The sequence below is a fragment of the Corvus moneduloides genome, chromosome 4 (assembly GCF_009650955.1).
Source record: "Corvus moneduloides isolate bCorMon1 chromosome 4, bCorMon1.pri, whole genome shotgun sequence".
Classification (NCBI taxonomy): Eukaryota; Metazoa; Chordata; class Aves; order Passeriformes; family Corvidae; genus Corvus; species Corvus moneduloides.
The window spans coordinates 52,858,048-52,880,264 of NC_045479.1; the positions used below are offsets into that span (position 1 = coordinate 52,858,048).

The 22,217-nt window shown below is 38.0% G+C and overlaps 1 protein-coding gene across 1 annotated transcript in view; it reads right to left on the bottom strand.

Annotated features, from left to right (window-relative positions):
* Window positions 1-1,058: 1,058 nt before the first annotated feature.
* LOC116442386 (V-type proton ATPase subunit S1-like) overlaps window positions 1,059-22,217 on the bottom strand; it is a 43,332-nt gene continuing 22,173 nt past the window's right edge. The window contains exons 7-10 of the mRNA XM_032105275.1: window positions 14,108-14,349; window positions 13,463-13,516; window positions 6,511-6,748; window positions 1,059-1,778 (exon numbers count right to left, since the gene is read on the bottom strand). Of these exons, the coding sequence (XP_031961166.1) occupies window positions 1,569-1,778; window positions 6,511-6,748; window positions 13,463-13,516; window positions 14,108-14,349 (744 nt within the window). The 3' untranslated portion in view covers window positions 1,059-1,568. The remainder of the gene's footprint in view (window positions 1,779-6,510; window positions 6,749-13,462; window positions 13,517-14,107; window positions 14,350-22,217) is intronic.

Sequence of the window (22,217 nt, forward strand, 5' to 3'; positions counted from 1 at the left end):
CTAATTGTGCAAAGAAAATACGCCTTTCTAACACAGAGGCTTTGTGTAGATTAAATGCATTCTCTGAGGTTCTGAAAAGCATTTGGGAAAAATATTACAGCACAGGAGACACCTCTGCTAGTTATATGACACTTTCCTTTTGTTTTCTAGGTCAGGGTTGACTGATTCAGAAGGAATAGCTTCAGACAGCATTTAATTTACTTTTTGGACTGCATAATAAAAGTGTGACACCCAGAAATGATGAATAGAAACTATTGTCTGTCTAGTTAAATAGTTGATTCCAACTGTCTTTCCTCTGTTTCATTGTACAGGATCAGAAAAGTTACATTTTTTCTCATTTCACAAATGTAATTTTGTCCAAATGCCTTTTTTTTTTTTAACTACTAATTGAACATGCCCAGTCAAAACAAAACATACCAGAAGAAAGAAGAAAAGCCTTATTTTTACCTTTTTTTGCGATTTTACCATTGCTCTTTTACTGTTTCCTTGTTCTTAATAAAATTTAGTAATTCACTCCATAATCAGATTACCCAATTAGAAGATATAGTGTTTCTATTAATTGCAGAAGAACACAGCACACTGTGAATGTTTTCAGGCTTCTAGAAGCACTGAGATGACCATAAAATGCTCGGACTTAAACAGTACATTATCACAGTGCTTCTAACAATTTTATGTACTAGTTTTCCTTTTTTTTTTGTATGAACTTCATAACTTCTCCAAAGATGCCTGGAAAATGGAGGAGGCTAAGAAAATGACCTTATCTCTGTTAGATGCTCTCTGCACCGGCACATTGAATCATAATAGGTTCTGAACCTGAAATTTGCATTCATTGCCATGACACCAAATCTCATTTTGTGATCTGTTTGGACAAGGACCTATCTTGCCTAGAACCCCATCAGCTGTCCATGGCTAAAGCAAACACAAGTCAGCGTTACTCAATCTAATTCTCACAAGCATAAGATAACATTAGATGGAAGCCAAACTTTAATCTAACCCTTCTCCTTCATGATACCACATCTGAACAAAGTAATGTATTTTGAAAGGACTTCTCAGGACCATCTATTTAGTGACTTACACTTTATTACTTCTGTACATTTCTGGATGTTTTACTCAAGAGATAAAATTTCAAAACACAGTTAAAATTTCTTAAGTTGTAGCATCATCATGACATATTTACTGAAGAGCCTTTAGAGATACCAGTATTTTCAATATATAGCTTCCCATCAACAATATTTTATCCTTCCCAGTTATCTATGTTGTGGTATGCTTTCTTTGTCAATAAAAGTTAATCTGAAGGAAGTTTTGAATGGCCTTTCTAATAGCCAGAGACAGTAATAACCTCTACAGTCTCACTTCAGAACCTTAACACAAAAAGCTGTTAACAAATGATCGTAATAACAAATAGAATTATTATTGTTGCCAAACATAAGGATCACTTTTATATGTAGGTTAATTATCTGATTTTCCTATGGTATCTTTTCAAGTTATATATATATGAAGTAAAAAGGTTATAAAAATCATAAACATCAGACCAGGAAAAGCCACAGTGTCATTAAGTCAATCCATGGCTATTCTGTCTGAGGAACTGACAGAGCTGGACCTTTGGGATCATCAAATCTGTTGTTTGTTGTGAGCTGCATGATCATATGGATTCCATAGGTCAGGATCCATAGTAAAATTATAGATGTTACCAAGCCCATCCAGATTGCAGGAGTGAAGAAACCTGTACAGTCACTTGCGTAGGAAAACTGGTTGTTTATAATGTTGAAGCCTTGAATCTGAAAATGAAGAAAGGTAGACAGATGAGTGCAATTAAGCATGGGGCGTAGTCCCTACTTTCAGGATATACGTGGTAATTACAAAAACCCACACCTTTTAACTATTATACTCTGCCCATTAAAAAAAGAGTGAGAACAAAATCCTCTGCAAAACAATCTCCTTTTCACCCAGGAAATTAAAGATGCAGAATCCATTTCTTTGGTAAGAAGTAGGTTTCCCACTTCAGAAATTTGTATTACTTTTAGAAGTAAAGTCCCACAGGGGACATGTGATCAGTATTCTGCAGTCACATAATCAGCATATCAGTATTCATTGATCATCGGCTCAATGACCACTTCAGAACCAGGAAACTCAAAGCACTCAAAGGCATGAGAGTTAAGGCTGCTCAGATCATGACATTTGTTGAAATAATCTGACAGTTTTAGCTCATAGCTCCTTGACAAACAAAACTCCTGGAACATACTTTAAAATGCATCTAATAAAGATGACCTTTTTTGGCTGAGTTTTAGTGAAAGTTCAAGGAGAAAAAAGTTGTGAAATCTTTCTTCCTCCCTCCTTAGACATCAAAGACTCAGAGCAGAAGGGAAGGCTTGCTTTATTGAGGTATGGGATATGTGTTGTGTATTAACTTACAAAACCTATATAAACTTTTCAAAAGCAGTTAGAGAAGTTTGTAATATCTCTGCTTTGACTGAATTCTCAATGTTTGCCACTGACTGACCTCCAACCATGTAATTCTTCTCAGAAAAATCAACAAATTTGGAGATATATTCTCTGCCTAGATCCCAATTGTACAAAAATAGCAACAAACTGAATGCCTTTGAGACCACTAACTTTCTAGAAATTTTGTTCAAACCAGTCAAAGGATTAGAAAACTATGAAGAAAGGGAAGACAATCCCCACCTCTACAAACACGCGCATAATGGCATAAGCACCGATTCCTTCAGAAGGAAGGGAACATAACTGGTGGAGGAAGAGGAAGGAAAGAATTCATCTGATCTCATTTTGATTCATTCTTAAAAGTTTTATAAAGAAAAATGAAGACTGGGATTCTTATGCATTTACAGAATCTTTGAAATGGATGTGTAAGGAAAGCAAATATCACAAACCCACTGGTAAAGAAACAACACGTTAAAAATTACTATTTTCTATACATATTATCAAATAAAAATTTTAAAAAATGATTGTTTTACTTCAATCACTTCTACCACCAGGCAATAAGCAAGAAAGCAGAAGATCATGGATTTCCTTTATGTGTTCCCACTCCATGATTATTCTATGGTTTACAATAAAATAAATGGAAAGCTTTAGTTTATTTGTGGTAATAAAAGAGTTTGTATTTCCTAGGAAAGGTGTTGGTACAAACTGAACAAATCCACCATGCTACACCAGTAAACACTCTGGGTTTGCATTCAGTCATGGCTCAGGTGCCTAAAATTAATGTTTATGTAATATGTGTTTTATGAGCAATGTCTGTACCTTCCAGAATGATGATTAATAAAACTCTTACTGTATGAAGAACTAAGGGCTCTTTAGATAATGTGAAGACAATTTTAGCAATTCAATGTTTTCTAGGCCTTGTAGAAGAATCTTTACAAGTCAGATCATGGTAGCTAACTCACAAAGACTGTCAGCTTTCATCAAAGGTTCTCGGACTTCTGATTAAAGCAGGATTAGTGAAAGTAAGCTGCAGGGCTGGACAACTGTTTGCACAGTTTTAGAGAATACATGTGATTGCAAAAGCCTTCTCTTGTTAAGCCACTGCTTTGACCACAAGTGAGAATGTAAATAGGAGTCATGAAATGTAGCTTGAAAGACTTACTGGCAATAAAAACAGAAAGCAGGTGACGATTTAAGTCATTTGTGTTCAAAAAACCGGATTGAAATTCTAGAAGACAATACACACTTCTTACCACATTTACAAGAACTCTCTGAAGTACTTAACAAGTACTTTATTCCATTTAGAAGAGCTTTGCCACTCCTGATTTAGAGCCAGAAATACTGAAATTTATTATTTTCATTCTAGTGGTCCTCTCCTTTTATTTTATTTTTTTTTTTTAAAACAGCATTATGCTTCTTGAACCGCCTAGGTGAAAGATTCAATTCTACATTCCTAAAACGCTATGTCTACTTTTAGGCAGGAGATGAAGAATATGCAGAGTTATTTTATTGTTTTTCTGAAGCTTTATCCTTTCTGTGGGGGTGTTAAGACACCAGGCAGGAGATAATAACGAGACTCTTAGCAGCATATATAGAGAAGTTAAAAATACTTACGCGTGGTTCTCTAGTATTTAAGAATGCAAAAGCCTTTTGTATATAGGCCTCTGCACCGTGGGAGTCTTAATTTTAGTGTTTGGACCAGTCATTTGTCTTTGTTATACAAGTCTGTATTTACTGTTTTTAAATATTTTTGAATGGACATTTCTCATCATATGACCTTTGACAAAAAGTTCAAGCAAAATATGCTGGGTTTATGGCTCTTAAATGCACACCAAACTTCTGATTTTTGAACTTTGAGATATTTTAGCTACAAAGAATCCAAATATTCTTGATTTTAAAGTTTTTGGCAGTTTTTCATAGGTTTCAGAGTGCTTCTAAACCACACATACTAAAGAAAAGCAGTGCTTTTGGTGGCAGCCTCCTCTTTAAGCTCTTTGACAAATATGAGATCCTCAAAAGGACAAAAGGTATCGTGGTAGAACAACCATTCCTGTAGCAACAACAACCAACAAAACCCCCACTAAACCCAGAGCAGTTTTGGTGCTCTGTACAGGTATGGTGAGACAGGAGTAGTGACATCCTACGCTGTGAGCACGCCTGGACAGCATCCCACAGAGCTTCTTCAGTGGTAGTGAATGAGGCAGCTCCAGAACTGAAGTAAAAGGCTACACCAGTTCAACCTTGCCTTGGAACAAGCTGTGCAAAGCTTCCCTCTGTAGCTGTGACTGTCCCTCTATTACTGTGATCTAGCTTCCAGCAGCCAGCACTGCAAAGTGCAATTGTGCCAGTTTGATTGGCACTGGATCCTGGTTTCTAATTCATTGCGTAACATTGACATGAAAATCGTGTTCTTCAGTTTCAGCAACAAGATTTTGTGCTGGCTGCAACTACTGAGCACATCCCACATGCTTTTTTCCATGCAACAGTGTTCAGGGGTTTCTAAACCTTATGCAATAACAAGACTGATGTTGAGATCACCTTTCAGTATGTATCAGTGGAAGGCACCTGGAAAAGTATGATCTAGGTCAGATAGAACTTGGAAATGAGCCCAGAATCATGACCTTCTGTTTTCTCACACAACAGAAAAAAATCAGACTGGGAGTTTTTACGTTGTGTTCCATCTTTAGGAAATGATCAGAGAAAAAGCTCTTTCTCAAGAGGAATTGGAAGTTCTATTGTCTGGACAGTGGAAGCAGCTGCTGTTCCAGATCAATAAGGAAGATGAGAAACCTATTACTTCTACTCTTGGTTAAGACCACAATGAAAGGATGCCTACTAAAGTTGGAGCAAGGCTTATTTAAGAAGGCAGTAATATAGAAATTCAAGGAAAAGACAGATGGTAAGTGAACACTTTGTAATTCCACAGGCCATGTCCTTTCATATCTTAGTGATGCAAAAGCCTAACTCCAAAGAGTTAACTAGGCAAAGTACAGTTGCATGGACAATGGTATTTTCAGTCCTTTACAAGAAAAATTCCATCATAAGGAACCTTCACAACATTAGTATGTATTGCAACATGGTTTCTCAAAAAATGGTGAGACTTGATACTGGAATTTGTGTAAAATAAATCTAAGCACCAATGCTCTTTCTTTGAGATTGCCATTGTTTAAGCAGAAATGTTAAGTCTAGAGTCAGATTATTGAGATTTGGTTTGTTATCAGAATTATAAATACAATTATATCAGCATTTGTATCCAGTTATCATGAGGTTAGCTCATGTTTGACAAATAGAGTACAGTTTGGAATTATTCCTATTATCTTCATGATCTCTTTCATCAAAGAGATCCTTTAGTGCAATACTGTTTTAAGATATAAATGTTGTTGTTTCTCTGAAGTCAAGAACAAAGTTCAAAATAGTAAAGGTGTAATCATCTACACCTCACATATGTAGTCTGTACTACTGTAATAAATATGCAGAAAAGCTTTGTTTTCATTCAAAAAAAGCCAGCTGCTTTCCTTCTGGGCCACGCAGGACCTAGTACCATTCCTGATTGAAGTCCATGGCAAACCTCCCATTAAATTTAGTTGCACTGGGCTTTGTTTCTAGCTGCAGGAGTACCGACAGTCCATGTCACTGAAAACAGCAGCCACACTGAGCTGTACTTTCCTGGGTAAACAAAGTGCCAAGAAATCAAATAAAAACAAAGTAAGCAGCATAAAGCCACCCACCTAAGAGGCCCCTGTTTCCAAGAGCAGCCCAATTCATTAAACAGGCATGAGGACTTAGTCATTCTTTGCCTGATTAAGCGCATTTGGTTTAATTGGTTTTTCTTTCCTGTGGACAACTTCATAGTTTTGTTTTTCAAAGCTGTGCTTTCATGTTCTCCTTGTTCAGCAACTGGCATCTTTTGTACCCCTCTACCAAATAGCTCACCTAGAGGAACAGCTTTTCTTTTACGTTTCCCCCCAGGCTGAAATGAAGGTAAGGGCATTTTGAATGTGTGTCATTCAACACCTACAATAGTAAGTAAAAGTTCTTGGAGTTGTCTCTGAAATGGCAATGCATACTCACTTGCAACTTGGAAATGAAAACATCCCAATTTTTTGCCTCATCATTGGATGGAACTAGCCTTGCAGGATAGAGATTGCTTGTTCCCACCAGCTGACAATGAAATGAATACTCTGCAGGGGCAGAGATAGCAGAAACATTAAATTTAGCAAGCTTTTCTCCATCTTGTACAATCTCAACTGAATCTAAAGTGGACCATTTTCTGGCGGAGCCTTCATAGAACTTGTTGTTCATTAAAAACCTAGGAACAGAGGACAAAAAAAAAAAGAAGTCAAAAGGTTAGAAGGAAAAAAATTAATATACATTTGATAAAGTACTGGTGGCAGATAAAGGTTCACTACTGCTGGCTGCAAACATCACAGCTGATGATGACATGGCCTCCCATGTCATTAAGATGGTTGAGAAGTGAAGACATTCTGTGAATGTGTTTACTACTGAGAGTTTCATCTCACAAGCACAGCTTTCTTACAACTGTGGCAGGCAAGAAGCAAACGCAATTTCATTCTTCAAGGGCCTCTGCCAGCGCCATATTTCATCAGTTACCAACAGTTTATAACCAGAGGAGGAGAAGCTGAGAAAGTGTCAGTAAGACTGCAGTGCCTCTGAATAAACACTTCATGGGATTTTTGGAAAATTGCTTTTATGATAGGTACAAGCATGATAGCCATTCTAATTTATCACTGCAATTCTTTCTTAGCTCAAATGCCTAAATGGCAATTTCCTTTGCAAAGGTCTGAATTTGATGTAGAAGACAGTTTTGCCTAACTGGAGGGTTGGGAGGGATTGTCAGCTCTAGTTTCACAATTGGAAGTAGGCTAGGCGCAAAAAAGTATTTTCTTATTTTGAAAGCGTCTGTGTATGTGTGGTATTGCAGCAGTATCCAGCAGTTTATAATCATGGAATTTATGTGTGTGTTACTACCAATGCAGTCTGAACAGCTCCCAACAGAAACAATTGAGAATTAAACAATACAGACATCCAGAAGTATATCCTGATCCTTTACAGATCAGGACTATGTGCTAATCTTTGCCACTTTTTATACTGTTACTTTTAGGCATTCAAGCTATTTCATAAGGAAATTATAAACCTTTCTCCTTAGTGTACATTTTTTAATACTTTAACCCTACTTGGTCAATGCAAGTGTACCTCTATATAGTTTGCTGATGATTTCTTTCGATTATTGATAGCCACAAAAGATTTAGAAGAGAAATCTATTTAGCAATAAATGAGACTTGCTACAAAATTAAGTTTTCTAATATGTCTATCCACAATGGGTAACACTGTATGTTGACTTTAAAATACGAAGTAATAACTTAGATGCAATTATGATTGGTTTGAAAAAAAAGTACAGTCATCTTAAATGTGTCACAATATAGACTATTTTATGTTCTATAGGGTATATGTATATAGAAAGAATACTCCCTCTGTAGAGTATTGCTTGTTTGCTCAAATTAGTTACTTTCAATATTGTGTCAACCACACAACATAGAATCTAACCACAAATTATACTTTTTTTTTTTTTAAATATTAATAATCTGTGGCCATTCATATAACTTCAGAATCCTCAAGAATTTCAAAATGCTCGGAAGGAATTCTAGAACACAGTGTCATTGAAGTGAGCAAAGGATGTTTTGTCTTATGGCATTCCTTATGTTTTAAGCCTGAGCCATTCTATCCATAAAACATTCAGCTGCAAGCATCAGTGAAAAAGAAAAAAAAATTTGAATTCCATCCAGTCCACATTCACAAATATATATAGAAAATATTCTATTCTTACACAGTTACAAAATTAAAACTTTGATATTATTGCTAGAAGAAAGAAACCTTTTCCTGATTTACAGTACAATCTGAACAGAATTTCCATGGTGTCCCAGTAGCAATGCTAGAGGCACTAGCTGAAAGCCAGCTGTAAACACAGAGAAGCTTACTTAAATGTTTATGCCAACCACAGAGGCCGGGTTTGGTCTGTACATTTGCTGGTAAGATGAGAAAAGTGGTGAAGAAGGAAATTCCTTGTAAACTGACCATATGAACAAAAAGTTTTATAAGGCCATGTACGTGAGTGAAAGGGAATACTATCTCTCCACATTACACCAGACTAAAATGTTGTGTTACTTGCAGACTTACGGGAATTAATATTCTAATTGGTTAACTAGTTGAGCACAGTTAACTTAGTAATACAGGCTCTTATCTTTAGCATTTTCCCAAACAACTAACAGTGAATAGCCTCCAACAAGCACACACTTAACTGATAACTGATGTAACTATAGTTCATTAAATTACAAGAAAAAAAGACATTCAAAAAACAAAAATCTATAGAATTACTTCATTAACATTTTCTCAAATGAGTGGATAGCAAATAGAAGGAGCACATTATAGCAAATTAATCATACAGAGCAGAGAGAGAACAAAGGTTTTATCTGCAGAACTGAAAGTACTTTGGCTTTTTAAGGAAATGTTACGTTCGTGTTAAACATTAGAGACAATTATGTACATTAGAGACATTATGTACTTTATGTATGGTGGCACAGAAAACTCCTGGTCATGGGCCAGGTTCCCTTTGTGCCAGATAACTGTATGAACTCTGAATGCCACCACCACTGATCATGTCTCATGTGGCTAATCATTACAAGCAGAGGTATTTCTGAAGCAGAAGATAGCTAGTATTACTGTTTCAAAGATTCAAAGAGAAACACAACTGTTAAGCAAAAGAATTTAAAACATGTTTTTTTGGGTCAGCTCTATTCTGTTCTATACACTGAGCAACAACAGCAGTCAAGTATGTATCAATGTAAGTTTGGAATACTAATGCTCTACACTTCCATTCACTTGGACACTTTTTCCCAGAGAAAATGACAGACAAGTGCTCAAACAGCTGGATCAGTTTATGACAGAGCTGAGATGGTGCTTCTTCCAGCAAAGAACTACTTCCCACTGCTCCCACTCCTGCTGCAGCAGCAGCTTCCTTTTCTAAAACTATCACAACACTCTACAGCCACTCCCTAACAGCTCATCTCCCAGTGCAAGAGCAGGAGGATGAATAAAACTGTAACTTTTGCTACAGAGAGGGAGAGGGAGGTGACAGCTGTGTGTGTGCACAGGCTGAAGCAGCAGTTGCAGCTGTTAGTGGGAGGTGGGATATGACCAGCTGCTCGTACGTGGGCATGGACTGGTGTTGATAAGGGGGGCAGAGTCTGGATCCCACTCATGCTGCTGAAGTTAGAACCTCTTTTATTGATTAATAAACTGAGCTACCTGAACATGGTCCTCTCTGGCCTCACTTTCTGTCTTCAAGATAAGCTCTCCTACACTTAAGTAAATGGCCTTCACAGAGGCAAAAAGTGAAGTCATGGCTCTCAGCTCTGTTCCTTCCACCCCTTTGCCCTGCTTGTGTCCTGTTTGTGAAGGCAGACCATGATCTTACCAAGGAGTAATCTTGATCAAGAAATGTAATCAAAATGAACCAAAAGGGGAAAACAGAGGTTGTAATGTATGTCTATCGAAGCTCTTGACAAGAGACATACTGAGATACAGAAGGTGAATAAAGTGTTAGCAAATCATGAAAAAAGTCAATAGCTTGTTCTGGTTCTGTTCCATGTATCCTATTATTTGCATTATATAGCATGCAATACTGTATTATGGTAGCTAACAGAGGCCTAAAATGACACTATTGTCCCATCAAGTGACAATCCAACAGAAAACTACAAATAAACAGGTGAGTCTTTAGAACTATTTTTAATTTATAAAGGCTCTGAGGTGTTAGAGGTTGATACCAGCCAGCAGCCAAGCACACATTTAGCTGTTTGCTCATTTCCCATCGTCGACAGGACAGGGGGGAGAACAGAAAGAGCAAACATGAGGAAACTTGTAGGTCAAGATAAAGACAGCTTAATAAGCAAAGGGAAGAGGGGAAAAAAGCAATACAGAAGCAGTCACTCTCTACCTCCCACACCCAGGCCAATGCATGGTGAAGGTTCACGAAATGGTTACCCTGGAAGCTACTCCCTACATTCTTCCTCTATTCCATTTTACATTTCTAAGCACCTGTGTCATACATAAAAATTCATCGGTTTAGACATATTTGTGTTTAAATGCCCTGAAGGTCTATTAAAAACCTGGATCACACATGGACCAATGGAATAAATCAAATTCTGCAAAACACAGCCAGCCTATGCTACTCTTACTTGCTGGGCATGACAACGTTCAGGACCTTACCTGAGCTATCTTTTCAAATCCTCACCTATTGTGGAGCCTGAGTTTCTTATTCCAGCTTCAATGGCTGTTTATGCATTTTGGTATTTAGTTATAATGTGTTCAAGTAGAAGCACAGGTCAAGAAAGACTTTGTGAGTATTTCTACTTCTACTACAACAGGCTTAAAGGATAGAAAAATTTTTCCTGAAAAAGAAAGAAAATGTGAACCATTCACCTTTTGTACTATTTTTCTTTAATTACAGTTAGTCTGTCTGCAGAGTTGCTTCAAATTTCTTCTCTCCAGATGCAACTCAGATTCATGACCACATTAAATTTTTCATCCAATAACTAATTAAAATCATAATTCTTTTAATAAACAGATGGCTAAACGTAAATAATCCTCACTAAATCCATGTGTGTACTAACATCACATTTGATCTTCTGCCAGCTGCAGCAAACAAAATCTAAGATAAATGTTTCAGAGGATTTTGTTTCTATAGTAGTGTCTCAAGGTTTGCAATTTGCTGTTGTACAGTTAAGTGAAGCCTTTTGACTGCTGAAGAAACAACACCTTTAAGATCTAGCAGTAAACTAGTTTTGAAGCACAGTGCCATGCTCCATAGGATGCTTTGTGAATTACACTATTTTGTTGGAACTCTAATTTTACTAGAAAGGATGATATTATGCTGAGGACAGCCATACTCAGGACAAAGGTAGGAAACAACCAGATTCATTCATAGAGAAAGAAATTACAGCAGACCAGCTAAGATTTGTGCTAGGATATGTAAAGATGAAGAATGAGAATCAGAGCAGTGTTTTGGAGGGTCTGTCTCTATCAGAGTGGGACAGGAGCAGTAAAGAGCAGACACAAGTGCATCATGGCAGCACCAGAGAAAGTGATATTTTGGGATTTGTAGTAAAAGGAAAAATACAACTTGGGTATAGTCTTGGTTTGAGATCAGTATTTTTTGAATGGGATCCAAGGAAAATATTTTTTTAATTCCCCATGGTGTTTAGGGAACATGTCCCTTTGATAATTCACAATATTGAGACCAAGGCATGCTTGACACCATCACCAAGGACAAGTCTCTGGGATCCTATACTCAGCTAACTTTAATAGTAAAAAAAGTAAAAATACTATACTAACAGCAATCTTATCTGTACATTATGTTCTTCCACGAAGCTCTAGATGTTTGAGGGAGAAGGGAGATGCTAAATAACAGTTTAAGTCTGGTTTTTTGCCACCTGTCATGATCTCTGATAATGACTGCAAGTGTCTCTATGCACTCTGAATACTACTTCAAACACATCACTGACTCTCCTCTACACAAGTTCTTCTGGGGTCCTTTTACCTAAACACAGGATGTCCTTCTGTCTCAGTGTGAATAATGGCATTTATTCACTTGAGCATTCATCTGGACAGGCTGGATTGATGTGCCAGGGCCAATGGTATCAGGTTCAACAAGGCCAAGTGCCAGGTCCTGCCCTTGGGTCACAACAAACCCAGGCAGCGCTACAGGCTCAGGGCAAAGTGGCTGCAAAGATGCCCACTGGAAAAGGACATGGGGGTGCTGGTCAACAGCAGCTGAACATGACTCAGCCTGTGCCCAAGTGGTCAAGAAGGCCAATGGCATCCTGGCCTGGATCAGCAACAGTGCGGCCAGCAGGACCAGGACAGTGATTGTCCCTCTGTACTTGGCACTGGTGAGGTCACACCTCAAATCCTGTGTCCAGTTCTGGGCCCCCTCACTCCAAGAAAGACATTGAGGCGCTGGAGCTTGTCCAGAGAAGGGCGATGGAGCTGGGGAGGCATCTGGAGCACAAGTCCTATGAGGAGGGGCTGAGGGAGCTGGGGGTGTTTAGCCTGGAGATGAGGAAGCTTATGGCGGGCCTTATCACTCTCTACAACGTGACAGGAGGTTGTAGTGAGGTGGGGGTTCGTTTTGTCTCCCCAGTAAGAAGCCACAGGACAAGAGGAAATGGCTTCAAATTGCACCAGGGAGGTTTAGGTTGAATATTAGATAAAATTTCTTCAGCTAAAGGGTTGCCAAGCCTTGGAATAGGTTGCCCAGGGAAGTGGCTTTGTCTCCATCCCTGAAGATATCTAAAAGATGTCGCACTTAGGACATAGTTTAGTGGTGGACTTGGCAGCACTGGGTTAAAGGTTGGATTCAATGATCACAGAGATATTTTTCAACACAAATGATTCCATGATTCTCCCTTTGATTTTTCTTCACAGGTCTTCCAATTCCCTAGCTTTTCTTCCCTCTTGTCATGGTAGGAGAAATACAGTCTTGTATTGCATCCATGGAGCAAAAAGGACTTTTTAAGACTTTTTGCACCCCTCATTAACCACAAGCTAGCACTAATAGAGTGCACTGGCAGTCCACATTAGTACTCAATACAGCCCTGGCTATGCAGGTAGACTTCAGCTGCTAGAGGTTCTTACAAATCACAATTAGATTCACCTGAGAGAGGACTGTGGCCCGATCCTATCAGTAAAACAGGAAGCTGCATATACCAGTACTTACAGTATGGATGTTTGCCTACAATATTTTTTCAGAACTTTGCCTGAGCACATGAATATATTCTCTGTATAAAGACTGTATTATTGTTTTCCTGCATAGTGACTCCTCAGAAGAGAAAGAAAATAACAAATTCAAAAATATCTTCATGTAACTCCTCCCCTTTTTTTTTGCTCCTAATTTATTAACAGGCATTGTAAACCACAAAAGATCTATTTAAAATAAATCGTAAGTTACCTTATCTCTAGGCTGCTGATTCCATTCACTGGTTTTGTGTATTTTAATGACAGTCTAAGAATAAGAAACAGATTTTTAATGTTAGAGTAGTCAGCTTAAATTAGATCATTGTGACATTTCAATTTGAGGGAATATTCTAAATCAGTAAGCAATTACAGAAGTCATATAGCAAAGGTTCAGTACACAGAAAAATATGACTAAATATTTCTAGGGTTTTATTTACCCAAGAGCAGGTGCTTCAAAGTAAAGGAAAACAGAGATCATGTTTCACTAATGTACTTCTAGCTGAATTACTACCTCCTAACTGGCAATACTCCCCTTCAAGAGAATGAAGTTATGATCTCATTAATGCCAGTGGAGATTTTTGTGACTGTGAGATCAGACACAGGGAAACCTGTCTGGATCAAATACAAACAAACAAGGAAGTAAGGAACATAAGAAGAAAAAGACTGAAACTAAGAGGCCTCTTCTGAACAATTTTTGTGGTCTTGACTTAACTTTTTTCTTCTAAGAATACAATTTTTTTTTTAAATTTTGGATGCTTTAGAAGAAGAAAATTAAAATAGCACTAATTTTACATTGTAACACTTCTGATAGTTTTCAGAATCGCACGCATAATGATGTGAAATTTCTTGTGCTACTCACGTTGTGTTGCTGTCTGAGCACTCAGAGGCAGAAATATCCACATTCTGTGTTACAAATGTTGCATTTGTCAAATCTATTAAAACTGAACTGCTGGCTTTGAGGCTGAAATTACTGGCATAAAAAAGGATGCATGTATAGTTTCCAGTGGTCACATTCAGAGGAGGATATGATAAACTGTCTTCTTCCTCAGCAGCCATTAATTGTCGTCTTAATTCTGTCACCACATCAGTTCTTCTAGAAATCTGGAATAACAGCACATTAACAATTCATCCCTTTGTAAGAGTAATTTCAATTGAAAACAGCCCTTCACCATTCTGTACCATGAGCACCCAGTCTTAAACCCCCAGTCAACCTCAATACTTATTATTGTCTGTTTGTTTAACTGGTGGTGTGAAGGCTAATGAGGTAATGTTAACCTAGGTTCCTATGGCCAAGTATCCACACGTGAAAACAAGCACCACGGAATTCAGGCAAATGAATGTAAACCATGTTGGTAGTGTTGCCTTAAGATAGTAGTATTCATTTGTGCTAACAGGTAGAAGAATTATTTTTTTTCCCCAGAAGAATAAACTGAAAGAAATTTAAGGTTTTTTTCTGCAATACAATCATAAGAAAATTTCAACTTGCTAGTTCAGTGACACTCTTCCCTTAAGCAACAATAATGGTTTTTGCAGTCTTCCATTTTAACAAGCATGAGAGCAGTCTACTTAGCTACAGCAAACTTATTTTTAGACTCTTCTGATGGCTTCTGGAAAAAGAAGACCTTTCCTCATTTGGCTGATGTGTTGAACTCCTACAACAGACACATCTGCTTTTAGGATATTTCCAGGAATTACATTTAGTAGGTAATGCTTTTAAAAAATGTGCCCAGGGCGTCCTTGGTAAAGCAGCCCCACGGATATCAACAGTTAAAGCAACCTTACCTGTTCTTATCTTACTCCTCATTTCTTATTCAATTCATATCTGGGATATTCCACCTATTTTTGAGTCCCATGTCAGCTTTACAACTTTGTATGCTACAAGTGGCCTCTACCCTTGTATAACTTTAGGGTACAAGAAATGAAAGGCATCACAACGGTTACAAGAACTGTAATTAGGTGGAGCTATTGCCCAGAACTACTTTCCATGGGTTTAAAGACAGTCAAGGACCATTTTCTGGTCTGAAATAGAGACTATAATATCACTTTATAACCTGGATGTGGAGAGGAGCCCCAGAAGGTTCTGTCACCTTAATGGCTGCTCTGTAAACACCACTGGCCATCTGTTACTTACAGCTCGTCTTTGCAGGTACCTCATTCTATCAGTTAAGCAGAATGGGCTGCATTAAAACCCTCTGACTACATGCTCCAGTAAAGAATGCAATCGTCCCCTCCCATACATGCATACTTTATGAATTTCTTTTCAATTCAGAGTAGTGCCTTTTCAAATACATCAGAACAAGCATTATTTTAAATGAATACCATTTTCTTAAAAAGAACAGGGTACAACAAAAGAAAATATTCAACTTTTGATATAAAACTTTAAATCTTGCCTTAGGCTTTCCTGAAATGTAATCATTTTATTTCAAACTGAGAGGAAAAGCTGAAGTCTAAATTATATCCTGTCTAACTATTGACTTCACTATGTGGGCCCCATGTATCATCTAAAGAGGGCTTTAAAAACCACCTGCTAACAGCTGAAAAGAATGCTACATTGGATACTGTGATTGGGATAACTTGGGGGATTAGGCTGAAGTACCTTAAAATAAAAAGAATGCTATTAAAATATTATCATAAGACTACAGCTTTATTTCTGTTGCTCTCTGAGCAGTACTTTGCCATGAGGCTCTTACATAGAGATTCCCTTCTCTCTCTCAGAAAGCATATGAATCAAAAGATTGTAAACCTGGAAAGAAGGGCTTTCAGGAACAAAAAAATCCACTAGTTTGATAGGAATAGGCAGGTCCATCAGGTCAATGCAGGGCTCTGAAGCTGGAGTCAGTGGAGAAATTTTGTGTTTGTTGACCACGGGCTGATCTACTCAACACGTGGTCCACTGACACCTGCCAGGATGCACCTGTCTCAGAGGGGAAAAGGAGCTCTAGCACGGGAGCTACTGGGGCTTGACAACAAAGCTTTAAATGAGCTTGGAAGGGAGAAAGGCATAAAACCAGGGTGTCCAGTGATGAGCAATGAGATAGTGTGCCAAAATTTGGGGAAATGAGCACTAATGGGATCCCTCAATCTGCTTCCAACTCAGCATATTCTGTGATTCTGTGAATTAAGCACACTCGAAGTCAGAGATTTTAAAAAATTTAGTCTTCAGGCTGGAAGGAGGATCTCTGAAACAGCCCAGCCTGGGACCCACTGGAGACCAGAGGGCAGCAGTTGCTCCTTCCAGGTGACTGCAATCCACTATGTCCCTGCTTTGCTGTTCAAGGAACATTTTCTTTTTCTTTTGTTGCTGCACAAACATGAGCTTACTGAATTAAAATCATTCTCTGATGACATATATTTCGTGCTAAACTATAAATTACAAGACACTTCCTTGACAAATGGATTACATTTACACTGAATTACTGTAAATCAAATTAGATTATTTAGGAACAATACATCGTGGAAGCATTGCCAATCATTAAACCATATTTAATTCTGTTATTTAGTGTGCCCTTCTCCTTCACCTAATCTGAACTGAGGGATGTGTGAGTCACTGTCTGTTCTCTGAATTTATCAATGGCATTTTTGATCTCAGTCATGCAGTGAACAACAGCAAGACCTGATTAAATAATGTACAGAAAAGAAAAAGAAAGGGTGCCACTTGTATTTTCCTAGACCAGAACTGAATGCTGTAATTACTAACTGAACCTGCATTAGAGGTAGCCTGAACAAAATTCTTCCCTTTGATCTGTTTTTCAAGCCTCCTAATTCAGAATCATTTCTCTTGGAAAGGAGGAAGGAAGCAGATCTGGCAACATTTTGGTACACAAACATACTAATCCTTTTCAAAGCAAACAGACCTCACATCCAAAATTATTCATTTGTTTTGTTGTTGTTGCCACAGTTTTGCTGGCTCTTCCAACACAGAGTGGCTAGAGACAAGAAAAAAGATTTGGGGCCATTTTATACATTTGAAATTACAGTTGAAAACAAATATAAATCAAATAGTTGTAAACACATATGAGAACCATACAAAATACTGCGAAAATGAAACTTTCATTTGCTGAAATGATGAATGGTAATGAACAACAGAAACAGACTAAATTTTACACTGGTTACAACTTGGGATTTTTGAATATCAGTTCAACAGGTGATTATGTCTTCTGTTTCAATCTTGTGTTTCTTGACCTCTTATTGCTGTGTTAAGGTGTGCACATCAAGAATAAGAAAATGTCCTGGTGGTGCTTGCTGCTCCTTTTAATTTCTAACAGCATAGATTTATGACCACATCCTCTCTGTGGGATTACTGCTCTTACTGAAAAGATACTTCTGTACTTTTCAAGGAGGGAGGTGAGTAGGCAGAAGGGTCCATCCCCTTTCTCTTTTAAGGCTGTATCTTAGTTTAATCCATACATCCATACTGCATTGTGCACTACAGTGCATTCTCTGTATATACCCGACTTAGATGGCAAATGGTAATTTTTCCAGTTTTAGTCATAACATGATTAAATCAGTTGTTAGTATGGCAAAACTACATAAGAATCCTAGCTTCTACTTAAAAAAAAAGAAGTGCAGTATCAGAACCAGATATTGCTTATTAGCATTGCACAGCATAGCACAAATGAAGAAAAGCACCTGAAAATATTTAGGGACTCCATGTAGAGACAAGCTCAAAATACATTGTAAAAATGAGGACAAAGAATCTTCCTGAGTCACATATGATGGCCTAAATCATGAGGTGCAAGGTCCACGGAGGGGAGGGCAGGCACTGCAACTGCTACAATAACACCTCAAAGACAAATACCTTTTATCTGAACTGGATTTTGGGTTTGGTAGATGGAACTGCATCTACATATTGTGTACCAATTGTAATTCTTTTGACAGGATACCAAAAGAACTGTATGCTTGCATTTTCTCAATTTGCTTTAACAGGGACCATCAAAATCTTCTTTTTCCAAGATGACCTTTAAAAAATGACACTTGGAGGCTGCCATGTGCTCAGTGCAGGGCAGATCATGCTTCTTTCTGGGGTTTGGCTGTGCCATATCAGAAGCCACTCAGCACTCACACCCCAGCCAAGTATCCGCACATTTCAAATGCTTTTTCTGAAACTGTCATTTCATATTCCTTCCCACAAAAACAGATCAGTTTTCCTCCATGTTTTCTACTTGATGTGGCATCATGGTCTCACTATGGATAGTATCACCACCATCCCTGCTAATATATCCATTTTCCTGAAGGATAGCGCATCACGAATCTGCAGTGCAGGCAATCGCACTGCTAAAGGTCAGCAATTTGAAAGGCAAGCATTAGAATTTGGTATAACTGTAAAAATGTTCTTTGTGGTGTCAACTTTACAAAATCACACATGCAGTGAACAGAAATATATTTGATTGGACTTATTCATTCACCTGTCAGGGGAAGACTACAGTATAACAGTGTTTTAAACTGTCAAAATCTAGAACATTAGGCAGAGTTACCAATTACCTCTATTTTTGAAAGTTTTAACTGTTTACATTTTTATGATTTCTAATGTTTTGGGGTTTTGTTTTTTACTTCCCCTCTAGGCTGACTTGTGGCTGCTCCAGGCCTGGAAGTGTTTAAGGCCAGGTTGGATGGGGCTTCGAGCAACCTGGTCTAGTTGAAGGTGTCTCTGCTCATGGCATGGGGATTGGAAGTGGATGATCTTTAGGGTCCCTTCCAGCCCTATTTCATGTACTTGTACAGCAACTGTAAGCCTAAACAAGACATCAGAATACATTTCAATAGCATAGTATTTTTCTCAGAAGAATCCTTGACTCTATTTCCCTCTATATTTTCCTCTACTATTACTCTGATAAAGCAGGAGAAAAAGAATGCACAGAAATGTGCATTCATTTTTTAACAATGATTACTATCATTTTGGTGCCTTGCAAGACATATGACCAACCTTATTGTCTCACATTAGTATCTGATGGCTTCCCTGTTGAACCATGCACACTTCTACCAGCAAGCCAAATGACTTGGCAGCTGTGACAATCAGCTTGTACCTGGTGTTCTACATCACTCAGGGTTTTTCACAAAAGCAAGGCTGGGACACGAATGTTAATGTCAAAATGCACGTCTTACAGTAATAGGTAATGATGTCACTGTAAAACATCATGTTCTGTTTTATAACTGATAGAACTGCTGTGACTTGTGGAGGGCACCCAAGTAATGAGCAAGCACTTTAAGATCTTCTGTTAGAAGAGACAATAAAACAGCAGTATTTACTGGGCTGCTCAGTTCAATGGCCTACATAAACACAATCTGCAGTATCAGCTCACGTATTTATGGCTAGATGTGCTTCTTCACAGGCCTGTCCCTTAGCAGCACTGGGCTGGATAAAAGATCTCTTGACAGTCATTTACAGAGAATGGAACTACTCTGTGCCTCCGACACTGAGCAGAGACAAGAGAGTTAGTAGGGACCATGCAAGCAACAGAACCCAGAGCAGGGTGTTGTGATGTGGCACTTGTGAAAACCACTCCACTTGAAAGGTTTCAAAATAAGGCAATCTATGGCACATACCTGCATGTCTGTAAATGTAGTCCAAATTTTCTGAAGAAATATCTATTTCCTGTTATTTTCTTGATACAATTTTCAATGGATTTTTATACCAAACTTTTTCATTTAACATAAGAAAGAGCAGGAATTTTAACTATAAAAATATCCTGATTTTAGAAAGTAAAACAGAATATGTATAAGCTGGAATAGCAGCTGGAAGGAGCTACTACACTTAAATTCAACACCTTAAATTTTAGTTAAGATAAATAACCCAAACACAATTGTTTCAATGAAAACAATGTATTGGTCATCAAAAGTGTTAAAACTAACTTACACCTTTTTAGTAAATCAGACTTTGCAAGCAGTATACAAAAGAGAGAAAAAGAAATGTATTAAGAACTTGCATTGTAAAACAGAATTAATCCTGAAAAGAATCTACCAGATGTATCATTCAAGGAATATTTGCTGATGCAAATGTCCCCAGGTTGAGCATTAGATTTTGGGCCCTGTTTCAGGAAATTCTGCCGTAGAGATAAAAGAAGCTACAGATTTTGCTTAATTTTTAGACTGCTAGGGGAATACCCACTTCCAACTGGTTGTTTTCCCCACTTTCTTATGTCCATATGTAGAATTCAAGTTGCTATGGGAGATGTGGAAAAGGATAGAGGAGTGTCAGCTGCAATAAAATGGAACAGATACGCAGTGAGAGTTGTACAGAGGTTGCATGGGGGTCTGGTGGGTTACTTAATTGAAAAATGCAGACAGCAGCCAAAATGTGTTACTCATAGTGCTGGGAGAGTTGCCAGCACTGTTTGTCCCAGATGTAGGCTAGTCACAGGGAAATTAAAAATCTGAAGACCCTTAAAATTCTCCCTTTTTCTACTTAATATTTTGATCCTGCAGGATTTAGGAGGACTAATCTGCAAAACTGGCCAATAAATCTAGCAGCTTGGATCTCTTTGACAGAGAAGTTACAACAAGCATTTTTTTCACAGAAAATCGATAAAAATGTTTTTAACTTCTACTCTGCTTTCTTGCACTTAATATCCATATAATTTTTCTGACAGTAGGGTATGTAAGCTAGAAGGTGTATATATAGAAATGAAATCCACATCAGAAAGTCTAGACAAAGCTAATCTCAGAAATAATAGCCATGCTTTTTTTAAGATTTCCATGCTTTTGTTTCTCTTGATAAATCTTTCTTCCTCTTTCAAGTTTTTCTCGAAATAGACATGATTCCACCAAAACTTAGTTAAATCTCCCAGTTAACACACCTCAGCCAATGTCATCAACTTCCATTTCATAACTTCCTTCTCTCCTACCTGCCTCTAGCCCATCAACTAAACCAAAATGAGACCAAAGCAGGCAATCATTCCCAGAAGTTAGGTGGAACTACCACCTCTGTGTCTGCTAGTTATGGATCCTTGTTACAATGCTTTAATATGAAACTTTGCAAAATGGAAATTTATAACATAAGGATTATTAAAAAACAAATACCAGCTTCCTTCCAGCATTCTTGTGGAATTGCTTTAGTAGCTTGATGTCCATTGCTGTTCCAATATCATATCCAAGCTTCAGTGCCAGATAGTGGCAAGCCTGGCTGCGGATTTGGTTCAACCACAGTCAGTTACTCCTCCTGGAAGTTCACATTCTGAGAACTGTGGATCAGGAGCAAGGAATATTTTTAGGGTCATAAGGAAATCATGTATTGGGGAGAAGGAAGTAGTTTTTAACAGTGAGGAGGCACAGCAGAATCCAACATTCACCTTCCAAAAGTTCCGCTCAACATAAGGCAAGACACCCTCCCTGTTCTGTTGCAGAATTTTGCAAGTGATTTGGCTGAAAGCCCCAGAAGAAGAGATATCTAGCTGTTAAAATAACTGATGTTTAACTTTCATACTGTAGTGCACTAAAGAGTAGAATGTATTTCTTCTGGTTCATTAAATATCAATTTAGGAAATCGCTCAATTACTTGGCCTAAATCAGAAATCACAAAACAGAAAAATAGTTGCAGTGTTTCAATAAAATTGTAAACATTGAGGCTTTCATAAAACAAAAAATACAGAACAAGAAAAAAATATGCCATGTAACATCAAATTTGATGTCAGGCATCACTTTATGTACAGCTTTTAAAGCAACGCTTCCACCAACAAATTAAAAAATATGCCTGGGGCATTTTGTCAGGAAAGGGATTCGTTTCTTGCCTTTTTTCTGGTCTAGCAGTGACGCTAAGGACAAATGTCACACAGCAGCTCAGTAACAAAGATTCCCGTGTGAAGCTGGAGCGAGTTGGCAGGCTGGCATGGTTCAGAGCAGTGCTACAGTACTAGGTTGGATCCCAGCAGAAACAGTGACTTGTCAACCTCACCCAGGGCAAATTAGCCTCTTCTCTCACAGCATCCCCACCTAACAGTCCAGGGGTGCACTGGCAAGTCCCAGAGCTCTCCCAC